The sequence below is a fragment of the Panthera pardus genome, unplaced genomic scaffold (assembly GCF_024362965.1).
Source record: "Panthera pardus isolate Hobbes unplaced genomic scaffold, ASM2436296v1 HiC_scaffold_10, whole genome shotgun sequence".
NCBI lineage: Eukaryota > Metazoa > Chordata > Mammalia > Carnivora > Felidae > Panthera > Panthera pardus.
In genome coordinates, this window is record NW_026526655.1 from 11,230,294 (window position 1) to 11,252,596 (window position 22,303).

The window sequence follows — 22,303 nt, forward strand, 5'->3', positions numbered from 1 at the left end:
CAGATTCTCAAAGAAAGGCTAGGGGAAAACCCTGGTATTTATCGCGTTACGCGGAGCCCCAGTCCTCTCCTGTTGACCTCATTTACTCCCCGGAAACAATAAAGTAGATCATTGTTACCTTCTTGTAATCAGTGGGACTAGGAGAGGTAAAGGAATTCAAGTAAGTTCAGCCAGCTATGGTTAGTTAATACAACAGAAAAAAAACCTATTATCAGAAGGTGCACGGCACAGTAATAGCCAGGATATCTATTAGATGCCCACCCAGTCCTTCCAGTACAGCAGCTCCACAAAGCGGCAGGACTCCCCACCTGAAGCAGCTGAAATAGCCCTGTGTCCCGAAACAGAAGCCCACTGCGTTCGATGCACCTGACATCCTCAGGAAGACTAGAAATTTGCATTTTGACATAATTAGGAGCAAATCGAAGCATCCGTTTGGTAACGTTTTAACTGATTTCCAATGACCTTTGAAGCAACAGGTTAAAAATCAACTACGAATTATCATCTGTTTGAACTATTAACCACACCACTAAGATAACCTGGGATTGTAAATTCAGTAGTCGTCCCTTTTTCAAGCAGTAACTCTGCCATTAATTTTAAAAAGCGAAAAATGCCTTGGAATTAACAAGGTCCGAGGAAGGAATGTTTGCATCTTTCAAGTTGGGTTCTTTGCTCCCTTCAACCTCAGCAGAGACCTCATATCAGGGAATAGCGTATGCTTCGTGTTTCAAGGTTCTTTCTAGGGAGCCATTAGTTTTCCACAGGCCATAGAGCAAGCAGTTCAATCCAGAAGGTCTGTGCAGGCAAAACACCACAGAGCTCAAATGACACCGTCTTTTTGCAATAAGCGAAGATACCAGCAGGGGGCGAACTTGGAGCCCGTCCTCACACCCGCAGTCCAAATTCCGTATTCAAGATTTGTGGTAGCTGTTTCTCCACATGATCACTTGCTACGTGAAGCCTTCCATCGCGGTGGAAGAGACTCCATAGTCTAGTCAAACCAACCCGTCCACCCATTTTGAGTTCAACATTCTTTGACACCCTGGCTGCCAACACTTGGGGTAGAATGGGAAGTTATCCACTCTACAGGTGAGGAAACCTGAGGCCTCGGTCCATTAAGAAACTCGTCCAGGGTCACACAACTTAAAAGGTGGATCGGAGATCTGTATTTGCTCAGCTGCAAAGCCCGTGTTCTTCTCACCAGGAATTCCCCTTTCATTACTCCAAAACGATTTTCAGAGTAACCTCCATATTCTTGAAAATCCAATGGTGGCTTCTAGTTCCCACTCCAGAGGACAACTTTAAATAACCAGAACACTTGGGAAATATCTCCTTATTATTATATGAATTTTTTTGCTCAGTTAGAAAACCCTGGTTGGTCCAACAGATGTACTTTCACCAAGGAGTTGAAGACACCTTCCAGGAGACCTTTGATATATGTGATTCTGTGCTAGACTCGGTGACAAAAAGGAATCCCTGCCCCCACGGAGCTCCCAGGCTAACTAGCAGATACAGATGTCAATACATCAGTGCCTCTGAAAGCCATCCACCCCGCAGACTGCATAGTTTAGGCTTACTGATTGGCATCGTTCTAACATGTACTGATGTGGGTGGTCTCCACAACGTGAGGTAGGTATTATTTTCCCTATTTTACAGATGAGAAATCCGAGGTACCGAAGAGATCCGGTAACTTGCCAGAGTTTACATGCTTGTAAGCAGCGGAGAAGAATGTGGACCTTATTGACTCCAGAGCCCTGCCCTTGACTTCCATGCCATAATGCCTCGCCAGGGCTGTAACGGAGACAGAGCATAGACTAAGGCAGGAGAGGAGTTGGAGAGGGTCAGGAAGCTTCGGGGAGGAAAGGGTCGAAGACTGAGCGAGGGAGATTCTCTCAGAGCAGTGGATTGCCCTTCTTCGGGCTACCCATGTCTTCCTGCAGTCAGCCAACCTTAAGGTTTATCCTCCCGGACGGAAGTTCTGCCATTTCAGTGTTAGCAACATAAGTGGGGAAAAAAGTAGACCAGGAACCAAGTATCAACTCAGAAAAATACTTTTAAATACTGTTGAATTTCATCCATGATGCGATATTGTCATGTAATTCTTCTGAAAGTAGGTATTACAAACAATCCAAGTCACCTGGGTGGATGACAGTTTTAATTAGTTGAGGCTTCTGATGCTAAACCAATGTTTACTTTGAATTCAATGCTTAGAAGAAGGAAGGGGTCTATCTGCTTTATAAATCTTTACTCCCCCAAAGGCTGTTTTATTCACCATTTTAAAGCATTCATTAATGAATTTCCAGGTCATCAACCACTACAGGGTGATAGGCTCAGGACGGGGACCATGAAGCAGACGTTTGCTTAGCAACTGTGTCTATCAAAATTCCACCAATCTTATCTCAGGCCCAAGATTTCTGCCTTAGGAGAAATTCCCTGACTTTTTTCTACTATGAAAGATTACAGGAGAGCATGGCTGACTGGCTTGCAATGCTGGGGACTGGTTTTTCATCAGTGACCCTGCCATTCCAGCTGAGATGAAATTTAATCCCGACTGCAGTGTTTTCAAATAATCATTAGTTTTCTCTTTAAACCAAGAAATGCAAAGGCAAGACTCAAGTTCCTGCGTTTTGACCTGTGGTATATATTTACTGTCGCAATGCTTTTCGTTTTTTCCTTTTTGGGACCAAAGGACAAATGGAACATGGGGAAGAGAACACAAGTTTTATGAAAAGAAACCATCAATCTTCTGACTTGCTTTTTTTTTTTTTTTTTTTAAAGCATAACCATCCATGAATTGTTGCCAGACATCACCAAGCCATTCCTGGGTTTTTCCCACAGTCATCCTCTGCTGCTTTGGATTTTTCTCAATGATGAAACCATCAGAACCATTTGTTGTACCTTATTTAGCAGGACCAGATAAAAACATAAGCCTCAGCACGGTAAGAGTACTCACATGTTGATCTTAGTTTTACGTCTTGTGAAAACCGGCGTCCAAAGTTTTGGGTAGAAGCAAAATATCAGAACTTCTCGCAAACTCAAATGCGAACAAACGGGTCTTAATAATTTCTGCATGTCTGTCGTGCAAAAATGTAAAACTTTTTGATACAACAAAAATGGGGTGAATTCAAAACAGTCTTCCAGCTGCACACAAATCATACTCCAGGACGTCATTGCTGATTATCATGAACCTTTAGAAACAAAGCCATCCTTAGGTATAAATGCAAACCTTACAGGGTAGTGTAAGATTGGGAAGGAAAAAGTTATGCAAAAGCATCTGAAAAAGTCCTCCGAAGATTTTTTTTGCCTCTTTACATATCAATATTAAGGCCGTTGTCAGCTGTTAGGCCATAGGATCTAATCCTAGGGAGCCTATTAGTCAGTGGGTCTCAAAGTGTGGCCCTTGGACTAGTGCACCAGCATCACTGGGAAACTTGTTAGAAATGTTCATTTTCAGGCCCCACCCCAGATCTCCAGAGTCTGAATGTCTGGTGTTTAACAAACCCTGCAGGTGAATCTGATCTGTGCGAACATTTGAGAACCACCACTTTAAGCCACCGAACAATAACAAGGCCAGACAAAGCCCTGTATCAGTTTGATTTCTTCCGGGGGGGGGGGGGGGGGGGGGGAGGGGAAAGTCACACCTGTTTTACGGGCTGGTTATTCAGCAAATGGGGCATAACAATTGCATCCCCCTTGGCCACCCTCTCCCAGAAACCATGCTCGTGTCCCTACCCGACGCCAAAGAAACTGCCTTGTGAACCAATCCACCCTTTTCCCTCCCAATAAGAAAAGCATGTGCCAATCTTGAATGCCATTAGGTGCACACAGGTTTGGCTGGGAGAGAGCCCCGGGCTGGATTTAGACTCCAGGGACAGTCACAAAAAGCAGATCTGGGACGTATCTTCTCTCGGGTTAGTGACTACCCCTGAGTGTCAGGAAGAACAAGAATAACGTTCTACCAAACTGTGAGAACACGTAGGTAAAAGGGGACCTGGGAACTCAAGGGGTGAGGGCACAGATTAGGTCAAAACAAAGGGCACTCCTAGGCTCAGTAAGTGGGTGGTTTATGTCAGTGATCTGAGATCCTAAGGTTTGAGAGGGTCAGGGAGACCCCAAAAGAGGGTCTACCAGCCTTCTTTACATCATCTTCTATCTGCTGTAGATTCCGCTTACAGAAGCGGAAATAATCATGTACTGTGGATGGGCTCAGATGATTGCTGATATAACCAGTGTTCCCTGGAAAATCGTGGCCAAAGCCGATTTGAGCAAGAGAGAGACAAGACACTAAGCAGTTTGGTTTGGGTTTTGGGTCCTCCAAAGCAGCCCAAGAAAGTAAGGCCAAGAATGCAGAAGAACCGAAGGACAGATCCCTTCTTCTGATACTGAGTCTTGAACTGGTCATTTGTTCTATATTTTCCTGATCACCCAGACGACAGCCTGATGGTCTGCACATTTTACATACTGATGGGAATCAAAGGTAAATATGGTCAGGTTCTGCCAGTGCCTGGAACATTCCTTTTAACCTTATTGAAGGAGAGGAAACTATCTTAAATGGACAGGAACAGCACCTGAGCAGCCCTGAACCGCCCCGGAAAAACTGTTGAGCTTAGTATAGGCATTAGGGCCTCTTTTCCCAGCCTGGCGAGCGTATGCAGATCATATTACATTTCAAAAATGTAAGAAGCAGATCACTGAGAACGGCAACCGCTCTTTCTTTATACCTGGAGGAAGGAACCCACATGTCATGAGTTTCTCTGATTTGGGGACTTCTTTCCCTTGAGTTTCAGTTTCCCGTTGCTTTCCATCATATTGTCAGAAAGTCCTGTGGAGGGTCAAACTGACGGGGGCCCAGCAATGCGTCCTGGGATGGATACGCGTCATGTGGATAAGGTACATGTCAGGTGTGTGTTCCGCTTCCTCGTGCTTGTGTCCTCACACCCTCCCCGTTTAACCTCACAGATCACAAAAGAGGTCTTTCCCATCTGGACATACTCTTACCTGGCACTGCTGTTCCCAGTGTTCATCGTCACCGACTACGTCCGCTACAAGCCAGTCATTATCCTGCAGGGGATCAGCTTCGTCGTCACCTGGCTGCTGCTTGTGTTTGGTCAAGGATTAAGAGCCATGCAGGTGCTAGAGTTCTTCTATGGGATGGTCTCCGCCTCCGAGGTGGCCTACTATGCCTACATTTACAGCGTGGTCAGCCAGGAGCACTACCAGAAAGTGAGCGGCTACTGCAGGAGCGTCACCCTGGTGGCCTACACGGTGGCCTCGGTGCTGGCCCAGCTCCTGGTATCCCTGGCCAGCCTATCGTACTTTCACCTCAACGTCATATCCTTGGCCTCTGTCTGTGTGGCCCTTCTTTTCTCCCTGTTCCTACCAATGCCTGAGAAGAGCATGTTTTTTCATGTACAACCCGGCAAAGGAGCTCCTCCCAAGCCACCGGGAAAGGATGCTTTCTCAAAGGAACCACAAAAGGATCGCAAACCGGTCTGCAAAGGATTAGTCACCTTTTCAGGGAACCTGGGTGACGACGATCCGCTGAACGATCCAAAGCCGGGAAATGTAACGTTGAGAGTTTTTGTGCAGTGGTTCCAAGATTTGAAGGGTTGCTACTCCTCAAAGCATCTTTTCTACTGGTCCCTGTGGTGGGCTTTTTCCACAGCAGGTTTTAACCAGGTTTTGAACTACGTTCAAATCCTGTGGGATTACAAGGCACCATCCCAGAGCTCTGCAATCTATAATGGAGCAGTAGAAGCCCTTGCAACGTTTGGAGGTAGGTCCACCAGACTTTCTCTTTTCAGTGTGGCGGAAATATATTCTTTCAAATCCTAGTCTCGGAGAGATTGGTTGTAGAGGTGTCAACAGTGAATACCAAATATTTCAAAAACAAAAAGAGCTTTTGTCACCAAATTTTAAAAAGGCAATGAATTTAAGGGAAGATTGACAAAACTATCCATGGAAAATAGTGTAATCCACCCCTAAAAATAGGGACTGCGAATTTGTGTCCCACTGGCCATAAAGAGTTGGACAGTTTAAGGTAAAACTACCAAATCACTTTCCTCTCTAACCACTCTGTAACACTAGCCTTTAAACTATGGTTTGCAAACCATTAATAGAAGTGGGCAAACGATGGCCCATGGCCCACCAGAGATAATACTTTTTACATTTTTAAGAGGAAGTTGTAAGGGGAAAAAAAACAGTATATGACAAGGGTTGTAAAAGTAATAAATCCAAGCAAGCAACCAAATAAAAACAAAGAAGCCTATGTGGCCCACAAGCCTAAAATATTTACTATTGGGCCTTTATAGAATATAGGTCTTGAGATTAATGTAGTGGATTTCTAACCAGCATTTTTAAATCAAAGAACAGAATAGAAAATTTAGAACGGAATGGAATGGAATGGAATGGAATGGAATGGAATGGAATGGAATGGAATGGAATAGGATAGGATAGGATAGGATAATAGAATAGAATAGAATAGAATAGAATAGAATAGAATAGAGAATAGGGAGCATAGCAGCTTATAAGGATAAGTTTCATTTTATGAAAATTCTGTTTACGCTCACATATAAGTGTACCAGTGGACATATGAAGTATATATCCTTTTCAGGCTATGGTCAAAGAAGTTTGAAAGCTACTGTTCTTTTTTTTTTTTTTTTTTTTTAATTTTTTCTGTTAGCGTTTATTTATTTTTGAGACAGGGAAAGACAGCATGAACGGGGGAGGGTCAGAGAGAAAGGGAGACACAGAATCTGAAACAGGCTCCAGGCTCTGAGCTGTTAGCACAGAGCCTGATGCAGGGCTCGAACTCACGGACCGCAAGATCATGACCTGAGCCAAAGTCAGATGCTTAACCGACTGAGCCACCCAGGTGCCCCATGAAAGCTACTGTTCTAAGAGCTACTTTACCATTTCAAAGGTTCCCATCAAGACAACTTAAATAATATATTTAGATCTTTCCTTCATTCTACATGCGGGAATTTGCCAAAGCTTGTTGTCTTCTGATTAAGATTATTTTCCATACTCAGCTTCCCCATTACCTACCATATCCAAATATTTTCTAGAATAATAGTGAATCCAGCCTGGATTCTTACAATCTTCTACCCTATCTCTTCTCCGCAGCCAGGTTATTGTATTGTATAATTTTCTCTCTGGCCCTTCATATGTATTATACTTTCATTCAAATGTTTAGTAAGAGCCAGTAAGAAGTGCGTCCCTCCACAATAGCCCTTCACAAATAGTGATTTTTTTTTAATGTTTTATTTATTCTTGAGAGAGAGAGAGAGTTAGAGCATGAGCGAGGGAGGGGCAGAGAGAGAGCGGGACACAGAATCCAAAGCAGGCTCCAGGCTCCGAGCTGTCAGCACAGAGCCCGACGCGGGGCTCAAACTCACAAACTGTGAGATGACCTGAGCCAAAGTCGGACGCTTAACCGACTGAGCCACTCAGGCACCCCAATAGTAATCTTTGATTATGGAGAAAATGGCAAGGTGGCAGAGGCGGGTCCTCCAAGAGACTATGTGTGTTTCTGAGTATTTATTGCTTCTCCTTGAGCTGACTGACAAGTGTCTGCTTCAACCTTATTCACCCATAGATGGATTTCTGATACTGCATTTTGTCCACCAGAAAAGAGGCAGCAAGACTGAATGACCTTGAGAAGGTCTCTGGGGGATGGAGTGTTTCCAACTTGTGCCACTAGATTCACCCTTCAACCCTGTCCTGGGCTTCCTTCTTTTGAAAAATTTCCCTCCTGGCTGAGAAGCTACAGCAGTTTTGGGGGAATTTTAGATTCTTGTCCACGGACTCTTCCTTTTCCCCAGAACCTATTTTGTGCAGTTTGAAATACTTTTCCAAAGGGAGTGAGGTGAAAAGAGTGAGGGAAGGTGGGCTGACACAAGAGTTAATGGTCTAAAGTCAGAAGGGTAGAGGTCAGAGCTGTCTTTGAAGTGAGCCCAACAACGCACATGGATTTTCCTGACATAACAAAGCTTTCACATCAAATAAGACTTTGAAGATATTATTTTTGAAGTTGGGGTGTTCCACACCCACATATTTATTGAACATTTCAGGGTCCATTGTTGAGGTAAGAGTCTTCTCATTTCCCTTTCTAAAAATTCCATTTTGGCTCCTAGAAACCTGTTCTTGTATTTGTTTACCTTAAACCCATTTCCTCTCTAAGGCCTTGCTCCTGGAGAAAAGGGAGGAAAAAAAAAAATCTTCTTCTCTTCACATAATGTGTAGAAAAGGTCAAGTGTTCATAAAGTTTATTCTTTAAAAGCCCCCTAAACACAGCTGTTCTTTAGTCTCTTTGTGATAGCGAGGATCCTAATTAGTGTCAAATTTTTAGGTAAAACCAGGAGAAAAAGGAGTGGTTTGCTGACTTAAGACCTCATGTAAACTAAGCCATGTCTTTAAGAAAGAAAGCTAAGGGTAGTAAGAAACCTGACAAATGGTTACTTTGTTCACAGCACATTATAGGAACACATTATAAGAACGTGTATATAATGCACATTGTATCAATCTGTCCTAAGGATATGTCTAGGGACTACATGTTGGGCTTGGGTCAAAGTTTCTCATCCTCAACAACATTGACATTTCGGTTGGGGAAATTCTTTGTCGTGGGGGGGGGGGGGGGGGCGTCCTGTGCATTGTAAGATGTTCCACAGCATCACTGGTCTTAACCCCCTAGATCCTGTTAGCATACCACCACCACCACCACCACCCCTGCCAAGTCATGAAAACCAAAACTGACTTCAAATATTGCCATCTGTCCCCTGAAGGGCAAAAGACCCATGTGAGAACCACTGGGTTATGGCTTGTTTAAATTTGAGTTAGAATCAGTGTTTTTGCAATCCTTATCGCACTTATTAACACTATAAATTGATAGGTCCAATTTCTCCAGTAGGCTATACTATTTTCAAGAGCAAGGATCCAACATTTACCACATTTTTCCACAGAGAAGCTCCAAAACATTTGATGGGTGAGTAGGTGAATGAGTGTGTGAACAAGTATAAAGGGGAATGATCAAACCAACAAATGGTGGGAAAGTGTATAGAGAGAATTCTTTAAAAGAAGTTTGGTACCTGTCAGGAACTTGAGGAAATTTTTAAATCAACGTTATAGAGAAGATAAAGAAAATAGAGACAGGGACACTGAGAGCGAGTCTCTCCTTGCTAGAGTAGCCGTAACGTGGCACAGAGAAAGACATGGAAGCAAGAGCTGGCATTCAGCTTGAAAAGCTTGGCGTCTCACTAGGTCACCAAGTATTCCCAATTTACCATTCCATACAGTCTGCTTTGTCTTGACTGAACTTTAGTCAGACTCCTCTCCTTACTACGGATCCCTGGACATTCTGCCTTCTCCAACTCTGAGTAAACACGACACAATATGGAATGTGCCCCAGCCCCCATCAGTTTCTCCTGAAAATTAGCTGACCACAGCAGGACACTTTCCTATCAGACTCCCCTGATCATTTCCCCTTGCTTGTCCAGCTTCCCCTTCAAAGATCCTGCTTATGTCTGCTTGCCCTATAGTGAAGGATTACCCTATAAAAGAAAATTCTTTTTCTGTTTGATTTCAAGATGCTTGCAGATTTTGGCAATCAGAGTGTTCTATTACAAGCCTTTCTTCTAAATAGAGCCTCTCCCTATCAAAGTCTGAATTTGTTTTTGTTTGACACCAGATTTCTGAGCCTGAGTTTTATCCTCTGCAAAGGGAAGAAGAAAGGAAAAACTGGGCTCTACGGGTCCATTCCAGTGTGTGATTTCTGGACACGCAAATTCAGTTGATCTATTTCAAACTTGAAGAGGAAAAGTTATGTACACTTCACAAAGCCAGATCAAGTGATTTTCATTCAATCGATGTTCACGATAAGTCTATTTTTTTTTTTTTCACCAAAGCCTGGAAATGCTTCAATTTCTATCCAATGTGAATTTTAACAAAGCGGCACGCTGCTTTGTTATGCACGGAATGACAAGATGTAATATACGTTGATTCCTTTCTTTCCAGGGGCTCTGGCAGCCTTCGCAGCGGGCTGTGTGAAAGTCAATTGGAACCTCGCGGGAGAGCTGGCTCTGGCGATCTTCTCAGCGGCAGATGCAGGCTCTCTACTTCTCATGCATCACACAACTAATATTTGGGTGTGCTATGCCGGTTTTTTGATATTCAAGTCAAGTTACATGCTTCTCATAACGATAGCAGCGTAAGTATTTGTCATTTCTTTCTTTATCTAAATCTGAAGCAACAAAATATGTTTATTTATTCTTCCAGTTCTTCTGAATGGCATTTGCAATGTTATATTTAATGCTAAATGTAAGCGACAACGGGGGGGGGGGGGACGGGGGGGAGGCACCTGGGTGGCTTAGTCAGTTAAGCTTTGGACTCTTGGTTTCAGCTCAGGTCATGATCTCACTGTTTTTGAATTCGAGCCCTGTGTCGGGCTCCATGCTGATAGCCTGGGGCCTGCATGGGATTCTCTATCTCCCTCTTTCTCTGCTCCTCTTTTTCTCTCTCTCTTTCTCTGTCTCTCTCTCTCAAAATAAATACATAAACTTTAAAAAAAATAAGAGACAATACAACTATATTCTTATTTTAACCAGCTCTCTCTTGGGACTTGGTTAAAGTTATTAATCAGGCAAAGAAAATTCAAAGTTCTCACAAGTAATAAACAGTGATCTGCCCTTACATTTTGATTTTTTTATCTTTTTTTATATTTTATTTACTTAATGGAATAATTTTATTGATTTTTTTTATTTTGTAGTCCTCTTTTTTTATTTATTTTAGTAAAAACACAGCATGAGATCTACGCCTCTTAGCAGACTTTTTTTTTTTAATTTTTTTTAACGTTTTTTAATTTATTTTTGAGACAGAGAGAGACAGAGCATGAACAGGGGAGGAGCAGAGAGAGAGGGAGACACAGAATCGGAGGCAGGCTCCAGGCTCTGAGCCATCAGCCCAGAGCCCAACGCGGGGCTCGAACCCACGGACCGTGAGATAGTGACCTGAGCTGAAGTCGGCCGCTTAACCGACTGAGCCACCCAGGCGCCCCGTTAGCAGACTTTTAAGTGCACTCTACAGTATTGCCGTCTATAGGCACAATGTTGTTCATCAGACCGCTAGAAATTTTTTATGTTGCATTACTGAAAGATCGGTATTTATACATTAAGTAGCAACTCTTCATTTTCCCCTCCACCCAGCCCCTGGAAACCACCATTCTTTCTATTCTTCGCTTCTTTGAATCTGATTACTTTAGACACCTCACATAAATGGAATCGTGCAACATTTGCCCTTCTATGACGGACACATTTTATGTAGCGGAATGTTTCCAGGTTTCATCCATGTTGTCCCAGATTGCAGAATTTCCTTCTTTCGAAGGGCAAATAGTAGTCATGTGTGTGTATATACCACATTGTCTTTATTCACGTCTTGGCTATTGAGAATAGCACTGTAACAAACATGGGAGTGCTCGTAGCTCTTCTAGACCCTGATTTCGATGCTTCTGGATAAATACTCACAAGTGGGAGCTTCTGGATTGTAGGGTAGTTCTCTTCTTAACTTGTTGAGGAACCTCCGCACTATTTTGTATTCCCACCAGCAGTGTACCAGTGTTCCAGTTTCTGCACTTTGATTTTGGTTTCTTAGCAGCATCATTTAATAATACGTGATTGTATCTAATTTTGACTAAGTTAGTTTGCACTCCCCATTTCCCCTACCCGCTTGAATAATCACGGCACATCGATTTCTTTTTGAAACAACTCATCGAATAGTCTCAGAGCAGTTGTAAAGGCGAAGCTGTTCTATAAAACCACATATGAATATAATAAATGTTAAATGACACAGTGGTTTAAACATAGGAAATATTTTATCTAGATTAATGAAAAAAGAAAGAAAATGAGCTGAAGAGGTGATGAGTGTTGCCTAAAGGATTAGGTAGGTATAGCTCCTCCTTTCCTATGTGGCAATGTGTTTCATTTTAGTTAGGAAGTTGATCAGTGATAAAGCAAGCAGCTGAAATAGTTTCCTTGACCTAACATAATCAGCTGCGTAATCTTGGATGTGCTCTTTGGCCTTAGACTTTTTTAGAGGCGTGTGGAACATCATGAAGTGAATCAATATATGCATTATGTAGTTCCAGAAGAAGAGAACACAAAGAGGGAGAAAAAAAACGTGTAAAGACATAATGGCCAAAAAGTTCCCAAATTTGATGAAAAGCCTTACTTTACATATCCAAGAAACCATAAATATTAATTTAAAATGTTAATTTACACGTTCAAGGAGCTCACCCATGAACTCCATGTAACGTGTTTAGGTTTAAGCCTACCAGTTTGTTATTGTTTACTATTTGTCCCACCTGTTCATTTGTGTTTATTCTTTTTTTGAAGTCAATTGAGCTTTCGTATTAATTCCATTTTATTTCCTGTATTGGTTTTTCTTGGCTAAGTCTTTATGTCTTTAGTGGGATTAGGGTTCTTAACTCATCAGTTTTCCTTAAATTAATGTTGTACCACTTCTTGTCTAAATACTTTAGAGCAACATAATTCCATTTACTCCCTGTCCCTTGTACTGTTTCACAGATTGTACTTCAGTAACTGTTATAAACCCTACAATACGTTATTATTCCATTTGCTATAAACTGAAAGTTATCTTTTAAAAATGAAGACAGGAAAAAATAATCTCTTAAGTTTGCTCATAGATTTACCTTTCTCAATACTTTTCATTTCTTTCTATATCCAAGTTTCCATCTGCTCTTGATTCCCTTCAGCCTGAAAACTTCCTTTAACATTTCTTGTAGTACAAACCTCCTGGTGACAATTTCTCTCAAATTTTATGCATTTAAAAATGAAGTTTACTGTCATTTCTAAGTACAGTTCTGCTGATCAGAATTCTTAGTTGATAGTGTTTTGTTATATTTTGTTTTGTTTTTCCGTTCAGCATGTTCAAGATTTATCCTTCCATTGTCTTTCAGCTTGCATTAAGGAGTTAGTTGTCATTCTCATTGCTGTTCCCCTAAATGTGATGGTAATTTTGCTCTAGGATGCTTCTAAGATTTTCTGTTTTTATTTGGTTTTCAGAAGTTTGACTATACTTCTGTTTTCTTAATGGGATGGCATGATTTTTGGCTTACCCTGTTACTTTCTTATTGTTATTTCAGTCTTTTCTGACCTTCAACATCCTAACGAGATCTCTGTCTTCCCCCACTTTTGTTCTAGAAAATATTTGGAATTGTTTTGTGTTGTTTTGTTGTTTGTTTGTTTTGTCTTCGAAATCTAACTCTTGATTAGGAAAAAGAACTCAAGCCAAACCTGAATCCGTTTGGTTTAACGCTCAATGGCTATATGTAGGAAAATGGAGAACCTGAAAGTTAGCAACAATATTTTTTCAGAGTTATTTGTACTGTCCCCGGCCACAGCTTCTACACAATGAAAAGATAAAAGTATTATTCTTGAATGTTTCAGAACAGATTGGTTCACAGCCATCTGCATTTCTACTGCATACCATGAAGCAAGTCAATATTGTTCTACTAAAGAAACAAATAAGAAAATTTGAAGGAGAAAAAAGCTAGATTAACTGTCAGAATATAAGATGGTTTCGGAAAAAAACACAACCCAAATGTTTTGGTGTATTGATAAATTCTCAGAATGATTTATTATAGACATACAGAAGTAGAGGGGTAAGTCACACGAATAGTAAAATGCTGCGATTCTGGGAGCCCGTGACGATGGAACTCATACACTGACCATCAGGGTTTTCCCAGACGGTATGTTCAGAGCATTCTACATAAAACTCAGTGATCATCTAATTTGTCCATTCAGTCAGGTGACTGTTAAGTTTAGTGAAGGATTATTTTAGACATAATTAACTTTGGCTACATTATTTAGATTATCTAATTACTGAGCAGCGCTCAACAGGTAGTATCTTAATGTCGGGATACACACTCACCGTGGGGAAAAGAAGAGAACTTAACTTCATAGATCTGTCAAATTTGGTGCTGAATGAAATTATCACACACATGTCCACCTTCAGAATACTGATTGAATATCATTTTCTCTGTAGGTGAATCCAATCACTCTAACTCCATTTACATCTTATTACTTCTCCAGCTTCTAAGAAAATTTCCAAATAAATTCGGCAAGTGTTGGAGACATGAATCTCTAGTACAAAGGGTTAGTGTTCAGATTTGGAAGGAATTCTAAGATAATTGACCAGCCATGGTTTCAACCATCGTGTGATACAAGAAGTTCATAAAAAATAATTTGATTTTTCTACAAAAAGATATTTACTACCTATATCTTTTTCATGATAAAAACTGATAAATTTAATTAAATATTAGTCAAAGCAGTTCTCTGGTAACAGTTAAATATTCCCTGTTGGAGTATAAGCTCTGTGAGGATAGAATCAAGTTAGTTCATTGTATACCTTGGTGTTTGACCCTAGTTCTTGCTTCATAATAAGCATTTGGTTAGCACTTCTTGAAAAAAAAAAAAAGTGAATACAATAATGCAATATTAAAAAAAAAAAAACTTTGGGCTATTGATTTTTTTTTAATTAAACCATTCTATTTTTTATAGGCACAAAGTAATGTGCTTTTAAAGTTCATCGATTTATTTTTGAGAAAGATCATGAGGGAGGGAGGGGCAAAAAGAGGGAGAGAGAGAATCCCAAGCAGGCTCCATGCTGTCAGCACAGAACCCAATGTGGGGCTTGATCTCATGACATGTGAGATCAGGACCTGAGCCGAAATCAGGAGTCAGATTCTTAACCGACTGAGCCATCCCAGCACACCAATGTATTTTTTTTTAATGCTTTAGAAAACGTTGCTATTACTTTCCTTTAAGTTATAAGGTAAATTGATAAGTGCCAATCCTGTATTTTCACAATATGTGGAACATAAATGATCAAATAAAATTTCAAAGTGGTACTATCTTATAAAATTATAGACTATCTCAGAGGTTCATCTGTATTTAGTGCTAAATGCCTCACGGATGAACGTGATACAATTCTCTGTCCAAGAACTTACCAGCCCTGGCCAGTGGTTGCTTTAGGCCTACATAGAAATAATCCAGTAGGAGCTTTGAAATAAGATTTTAATCAGGGGGTGCCTGGGTGGCTCAGTTGGTCAAGTGTCTGACTTTGGCTCAGGTCATGATCTCACCATTCGTGGTTTTGAGCCCCCTATTGGGCTCTGTGCTGACAGCTCAGAGCCTGGAGCCTGCTTCAGATTCTGTGTCTCCCTCTCTCTCTGCCCCTCTCCTGCTCATGCTCTGTCTCTCAAAAATAAATAATGTTTAAAAAATTTTAAAAACAAAAGATTTTAGTCAGTATTTCGGGTTTAGACTGAAAAAAATCTTAGGATTCAATGCCACAGTCAGCCTGATGTCAGTATTACGTCTCCATCTGAATCCACCACATGTAAAGGTCTTATCCCAAACCAAGTAATCACTGATAAGCTGTTGAAGCATCTGTAAATATTAAATCAAGATTCCAACCTGGAATAATTTGCATACTAAAAGGGAAGCTGCCATTTGACTTAATCTAGGTTTCAAAAGCATCTGTCTCCTGTAACATTTCTTTCCAAAGGAACAATTGTTAGCTGAGCAAGAAAATCCCGAAATTATAAAGCCTATTTGGACCACCCGTTATATTCACTTTGTGGGATCTAGGATTATTTATGGGCTTTGCTATGCTTAATTGGTAAGTTTTTGCACTGAAATAATACATTTTCATCGAATCACATAATTTTTAAATGCTTGGATTGTTTTTTGCTGTGTGGATTTGGGGAGGGGATGTGAAAATAGTTAAAACTTTCCATTTGTTTTCATATTTTTAAATAGATTCAGGTTATAAATGTCTTAGCTAAATTAGGTGGAACAACTCTAATGCATACATGTCAGTCTTGCCTGGCTAACATTAAAAACCCAATAAATTATTTAAAATGAACTAATGCCAGATTGAATCAACTGTGAAAGAAAAGAATTTGTGAGTTTTCCAGAGAAAAATTCCCCTATTAGACTCTGAAACCGCTAACGTAGACAGTCAATGATCCAGTGAACAATCTCCAAATAAATAAAAACTCATCAAAGGGGCTTGTGATTTACTCATTGATACGTCTAAGTTAAAAAGTGACTGATAAACCATAGCCACATCCAGTGATGTTCAGTGCTCCCTCGTTGCAGAACATTTGGAATATTTGGTTCAATTTTAGAAAAGGTTCATTCATTTTAAATTCTTAAAATACATCACATCGCATGGAATGTGAAAATACAACACTTCACTATTTCATTTACCCTTCACTCCTTTTTCTCTGCTAGAAGAGCTTTTAGCAAGAAACTGTCAACAGAAGCCTGGGCTTCCTGAGGGGAGCCAAGTCTTGGGAACAACACGATTCCTTGCTCTGTATTTAAAAGCCCACATACGTATGCTTTCAAAGCTCTTTCCATTTGTACAATGTTAGATTTCAGATTGCTGTTAACCTCAGTGTGGAACGCTATGCCCTGGTATTTGGAATCAACACCTTCGTTGCCTTGGTGATCCAGACTGTCATGACTATAGCTGTGGTTGACAACCAGGGACTGGGGCTTCCGGTCAGCATACAGGTAAGTGCATGATTCTGTGCTCTCACTGACACAGAGGCATACTTTGGAAACTATACACACACACACACACATTTATATTATTATACATAGTAATCAGACTTTCTGAGATATAATTTTCATACAATAAATTGACACATAAATAAATGTATATACAGTTCTGTTAATTTAGGCAAAAACACAGCTGTGTAGCCACCACCACATGGAAATAAAGAAGAGTGCCTTCACCGAGAAAATGCCATGTCCCTCTGCAGTCAGTCGCCTCTCTCCACAGCACCCCCAGAAACCCACTCATCACTTTTCTATCCCTATAGGTTTGTCATTTCAGAAAGTCATATAAATGGGGCACCTGGGTGGCTCAGTCAGTTGAGTGTCTGACTCTCGATTTCAGCCCAGGTCATGATCTCATGGTTCGTGAGATCGAGCCCCACATCGGGCTCTGTGCTGACAGCATGGAGCCTGCTTAGGATTCTCTCTCACCCTCTCTCTCTGCCCTTCCCCTGCTCGCTTGCTCTCATTCTCTCTCTCTCCCAAAATAAATAAGTATTTTTTTAAGTCATAAATGGAATCATAGTGTCTATAGCCTTTTGTTTCTGGCTTTTTTCATTTAGCATAGTGTCTTCAATGGAATAATTTTGTATTGAGAGATATAAACATGATGAGGTTAAGATATATTCTAGTTCTTTTTTATTTTTTTTAATTGTAGAGATATAGAGCACGTGCTCACACAAGCAGAAGAGAGGGGCAGACGGGGGAAGAGAGAGAGAGAGAGAGAGAGAGAGAGAGAGAGAGAGAGAATCTCAAGCAGGCTTCACACTGAGCATAGAGCCCGACATGTGACTCAATCCCACGACCCTAGGATCATGATCTGAGCCAAAATCAAGAGTCGGACACCCAACCATTTGAGCCATCCAGGCACCCCAATGCATTCTATTTCTTAAGAAAATTTTTTATTAAACAGGTGACCTTTTCATTAAGTAGGTGCTAGAGTGAAAGAATGACCTAAAATAGAGCCATGAAGTCATTCCACTTTAAGTGGTTCTCATTACCCACAGCTAAAGGTTTTTCTTGCTCTGGCTAAAGTTCAATCTTATTAAAGCTTAGTTCACAAATTTCGTAAGCCTACTCAGTCTTACAGACAAAATGGTTGATCTTACATGTCTCTACATATCCAATGCAAATGTTTAGAATATTGAAATGTCTTCTTTAAAAAGAAAAAGAGAAAAAGAAGTCATTTCAAGAAACACAATTGACACCGGGACATTTAAGAAGTTTATTTTAGGGGAGCCTGGGTGGCTCAGTCGGTTAAGCGTCCGACTTCAGCTCAGGTCATGATCTCGCGGTCCGTGAGTTCGAGCCCCGCGTCGGGCTCTGTGCTGACAGCTCAGAGCCTGGAGCCTGTTTCAGATTCTGTGTCGCCCTCTCTCTCTCTGACCTTCCCCCCGTTCATGCTCTGTCTCTCTCTCTGTCTCAAAAATAAATAAACTTAAAAAAAATTTTTTTAAAAAGAGGTTTATTTTAATCTCACACTAGTTCAATAGAAAGAAAGACATCTTCATTGAATAAATACAACACTAAGATTGATTCAGACTCAATTCTTTTTGAGAACATAAAACAAGCAATTGTTAGTTTCTAACATAAAATTTAAATTCCTGGTTTATTACCCAGCTTGAAATTTGCTGTCCAGCTTTTTAGAAATTACTGGGTACGTGATGTGATCGAGAGAGCGCAAGCTTGAAAACAACCAAGAGTGGATTTGAACCTTGATGTTCCTTAGTGATTTCTTAAGAACTTTTTATTTGGGAAAATTTCAAATGCATTTTAAAAATGGAGAGAATAGCGTCGTGATGTCTCAGGCACCTGTCACCCAAACTTAGCAATTATCGTTTTATGGCCAATCTTATTTTCTCTGCACCTGCCACCCAGTTCTCCACCCTTACCCTGGAGATATAGTTTTGTTTTAATGTCTCAGGTTTCTGTTCAGTAACATGGAAAATATAAAACCTACTTTATGAGAACTTAGCTTAGATGCCCACCTGTAAAATACACCATTCCTGGCCGGTAGGGTACTCAATACATGGTTGCATTCCTCTCTTTTCTTAATAGAAAAAAAGAATAATTATTCACCTTAGTCAACACTGTTAGGATGCGCTTATTGTTTCTAAGGCCTTCTTCATACATCACACCTCCAGATATTTCCTTCATTTTTCTACAAATCCATTGTGTCTTAATCTGAAATTAATGAATTCCTAGAACAGAAGGAGGCAAAACAGAACTTGAGAAGAAAATTGCCCGTCAATCTGCCTGTCCTCCTCTCTGCCACTATTTTGTGTAATCTGATTTAAACGACTGCTTTGTGGGAAAATCAATACATTTTGACCTTTCTGAGGAGTTCTCGCAAACATCAAGAGCTGGGGGTGAAAATTAAATTTGGCAGTAAAAGTCAAGCTCCACCTTTGTTTCCCCTGATAATTCAAGATGTCCAAATGGTTTTATCTTCGCAACAAAGGGGAATCTGGATTCGGGGCACTCCTATAAAATCTTTCATTATATTTCTATCTATCTTCTTTTGTAGCCTCTGCCAATACCCTCAATGCTAGCACAATTTTCATAGAGGTTCTTTCATGTAAGTTACTTAATGTAAAACTCAACTCCTGAGTAAAGGACTAGTTTACCTGGATTGCCAGAGCCGGGTAAGCAAAAAATATTTAGTCCAAAGGCATAACAGAAGACAAATCCTATTTCTATAAAATTTTCCCCAGACAAAAGAAGTCTCATTGCAGATCCCTGGTTTTGAAAAGCAACCTTCTTAAAAATTGATTTTGGGTAGGAATCTGATTGAATATGCTTGAATTAAGCTTTGGAGAGCCAAGAATATACAGGTATATTGATTAATAACTCCCAAATCTCAATCCTAAATGCCTATTTGTCATTGATTATGCACTTACGATAGCCCATGAGCTTCCTACTATAATTTCAAGTGCCATTTTAAAAGATTGGAATCTAAAAAATAGAAAATACAACCTAAGTCAGCATTTTCATATGACTTAGAGATTCAGCAGAGAGAAGTCTGTGTTGAGACATCCTGAACCAAGTCCCCCATTTTCGCATTATTTCTCAACCTGTTATCACAGAATAAGCTTTTTATAACTTTCTCAATTTAAAAGGACCATAGAGATCTTGAAAAGAGGTTCCACGTACATCTTTGAATATTACTAAAAGGCTAAGGGGAAAAGGCCCATGAGAAAAGTTAAAAGCATCTTTTTACCTCATCTAGAAAAAGCTAAGGAGTAATTGAGCTAGTTGTGTAAGAAGTGGTAACTTTAAAGCGTGTCTTTACTAAAGACCTAAGATAATACTGCGGTATACTGATGATATAAAATAATTTTCTGGGGAAGTTTCGTTTTTTAAAAAAAATAAGTGAAATCCATTAAGTCTAAAGTTATGAGGGACTTTTGCAGGGAATGGGTGAGTAACACACAACTCCAAAAAGGCTGATTTTTTAAAAAGTACTCTTTTTGTCAGGTGAAAGTGGTGATAACACCTCACAAGTTTCACGCCAAGACACCCATTTCCAGGTTGGTTACCCGTTACTATAGCCCTCCATCCCTCCCATCCCCAGACCCCGCTCCCCCCTCCAAGTTGCAGAGATACCCCTTGGAATGGGCAACACATTGGTAACCAGAAATTTCATGTTGATTGTGGGAGATGCCATTCATTCAACTCCCATTCATGAATCTCATTACCCTCCTTCTCCCTGGATAGTCTTGAGGCTTAAGCTATGAAGAGCAATGCTTGATGTCGTAAGGGAGGAAAAATATTGTTCCTTCCTACCCTACTTGGTTGTCAGCTGGGTCTCTGTAACAAAGATTAACAAAAGTACGCAACTGTGTTTGATTATAAGTTTTATGTAACGCGGGAGCCTTCATGAGGAAGTGAAGACACAAAGAAATAGTTAAGCTGGAGTGTTTTTATGCTAGATTTGATAAAGAGTAGAGAGTTGGGGAAAAAAAATACGATAGGACAAGAAGGTTACGAGCTAAGAATAGTAAGCTGGGGAAGCTTCACACAGCCTGTTCATTCAGATTTCTTTCCGTGTCCTTTTATCTTCGGAGATAAGGATGTTCCTTTCCTCCGAATATAGACACTAGGGTCTTATGACCTGCTCCAGGGGACGGTCAGAAAGTCCTTCCTGCACCTGCTATATCTCAAATTCCTTCAGTTAAAAAATATTCACTATGCCAAAGTGCCATATTTGGGGGTAAATTGTCCTGAACCCTATCACCAGCAAGTGGGGGGGAAGTACACATGAAAAAGAAAAGGGAAAGGGCATTGATGTAAAGTGATCCCTCAATGTCATAAAAACCACAGCTGCCGCCCTGCTCTGTCTCCCCTGTCCTCACTGAGAAATGCAAAATGATCCTCGCCAGCTCTCTTGGCAGGAAGCCACTGCACTCAGCCACTCTGGGACCAGATGGACCCTGATTACGCACTCCATTAGATTATCTGGCTAGGATAACTGGTACTTTCGTCTGCCTTAAATTAAATAAAAATTAGAATCATGAAAATGGATTTTTAGTTTTAGCCCCAAAGGGCTTAATAAGGGAAGGGGCACTCCAAACAGAAAGATTATCTCACAAAAAGGAGAACGGCGATGCTATTATTTTAAGTGCATGAAATGGGGATTCGTTCAGGTATTGGGCAGCCTCCCATACATCAAACCTGAAATTTTTCAGATGTGTTGAAATCATGGAATATTTGCCGGTCTCGATAGCTCAGATGAGCGTGTTCAGTTCAGACTCATTACCTCAAACATGTGAGATACGTGTTCCGTCGGACTTAGGTTTTGCTACTTTGTAAACTATTTTGGAATCTTAACCCAAAGAATAGCTGAAGGTGAAGCCAGATTTTCATTATCAAACAAAATACATGGATTTTCAATGAGTTTGGGTCCTGACCTTCAGACATTGTCTTGCTTTCCTACTCTTCTGTTCTAGTGAAAATGATCTGAATGCAGGTACCTTAGAGGAATTGGGGTTAAGGGATTGCATTTGAAGAAGGAGAAGAAGGGTGGCTGTCCAGGTTGTTTAAGTTTAAAGTTTAAACAAATGTGAAAATATTAAATTAAGAAAGACTTTCATTAAAAGCTACGTACTTTTAAAGATATTAAAATAAGAAAGGCCTCGTTCCACTAAAGCCATCGACTCGTTATCGGAAAAACACATGACGCCATAGAACACCTAAAACTCCTGGATATAAATTGAAGATTTTTTAATAAATGGCTGAATTGGTAAGAAATAAGAAAACGCCCCGGAGGTCAAAGCAGGAACAGGAAACCAGATAGATAAGGGCACACCGGGTCTGTCATGTGCTCCAGCATATGCTGGACTGATTCTCCCAGTGACCTGGAATGTTGGTTTTAGTGGCGACCCCAAATCTACACTGTCAGTGAGTGATGAAATAGAACATGAAATTACGGCGGGGGTGGGGGGGATCTCCAGCAAAGAAGATGAACCGGGGTGATGCCAGAGGAATTTATTTTAGAGATTTGCTTCAAAAGCCAGCACTTACATAATTCCAGGGCCCAATTTCTACATGCTAAACATTATTTTTCAAGCTGAGTATTTAGTTTAAAGTGCCCCTGGTTGGTAATGGCCCCAGGCACTTATACGTGTCCAAATAAATGCTGTCTGGAAGACTATCCTTCCATGCAG

The 22,303-nt window shown here is 40.6% G+C and overlaps 1 protein-coding gene across 6 annotated transcripts in view; it reads left to right on the plus strand.

Annotated features, from left to right (window-relative positions):
• Positions 1-22,303, plus strand: part of LOC109264954 (thiamine transporter 2-like) — a 43,216-nt gene that overhangs the window by 13,237 nt on the left and 7,676 nt on the right. For 4 of the 6 annotated variants that reach the window (XR_008422663.1, XM_053904175.1, XM_053904167.1 and 1 more), the window contains exons 3-5: positions 4,957-5,773; positions 10,009-10,201; positions 16,451-16,592. Coding sequence is in view for 5 of the 6 variants with exons in the window: in XM_053904175.1 (XP_053760150.1) it covers positions 4,957-5,773; positions 10,009-10,201; positions 16,451-16,592 (1,152 nt within the window). In the remaining variant the exon portion in view is untranslated. Of the gene's footprint in view, positions 1-2,775; positions 2,937-4,956; positions 5,774-10,008; positions 10,202-16,450; positions 16,593-22,303 lie in introns of all 6 variants that reach the window. The other 2 variants (XM_053904174.1, XM_053904171.1) reach the window with 1 other exon arrangement.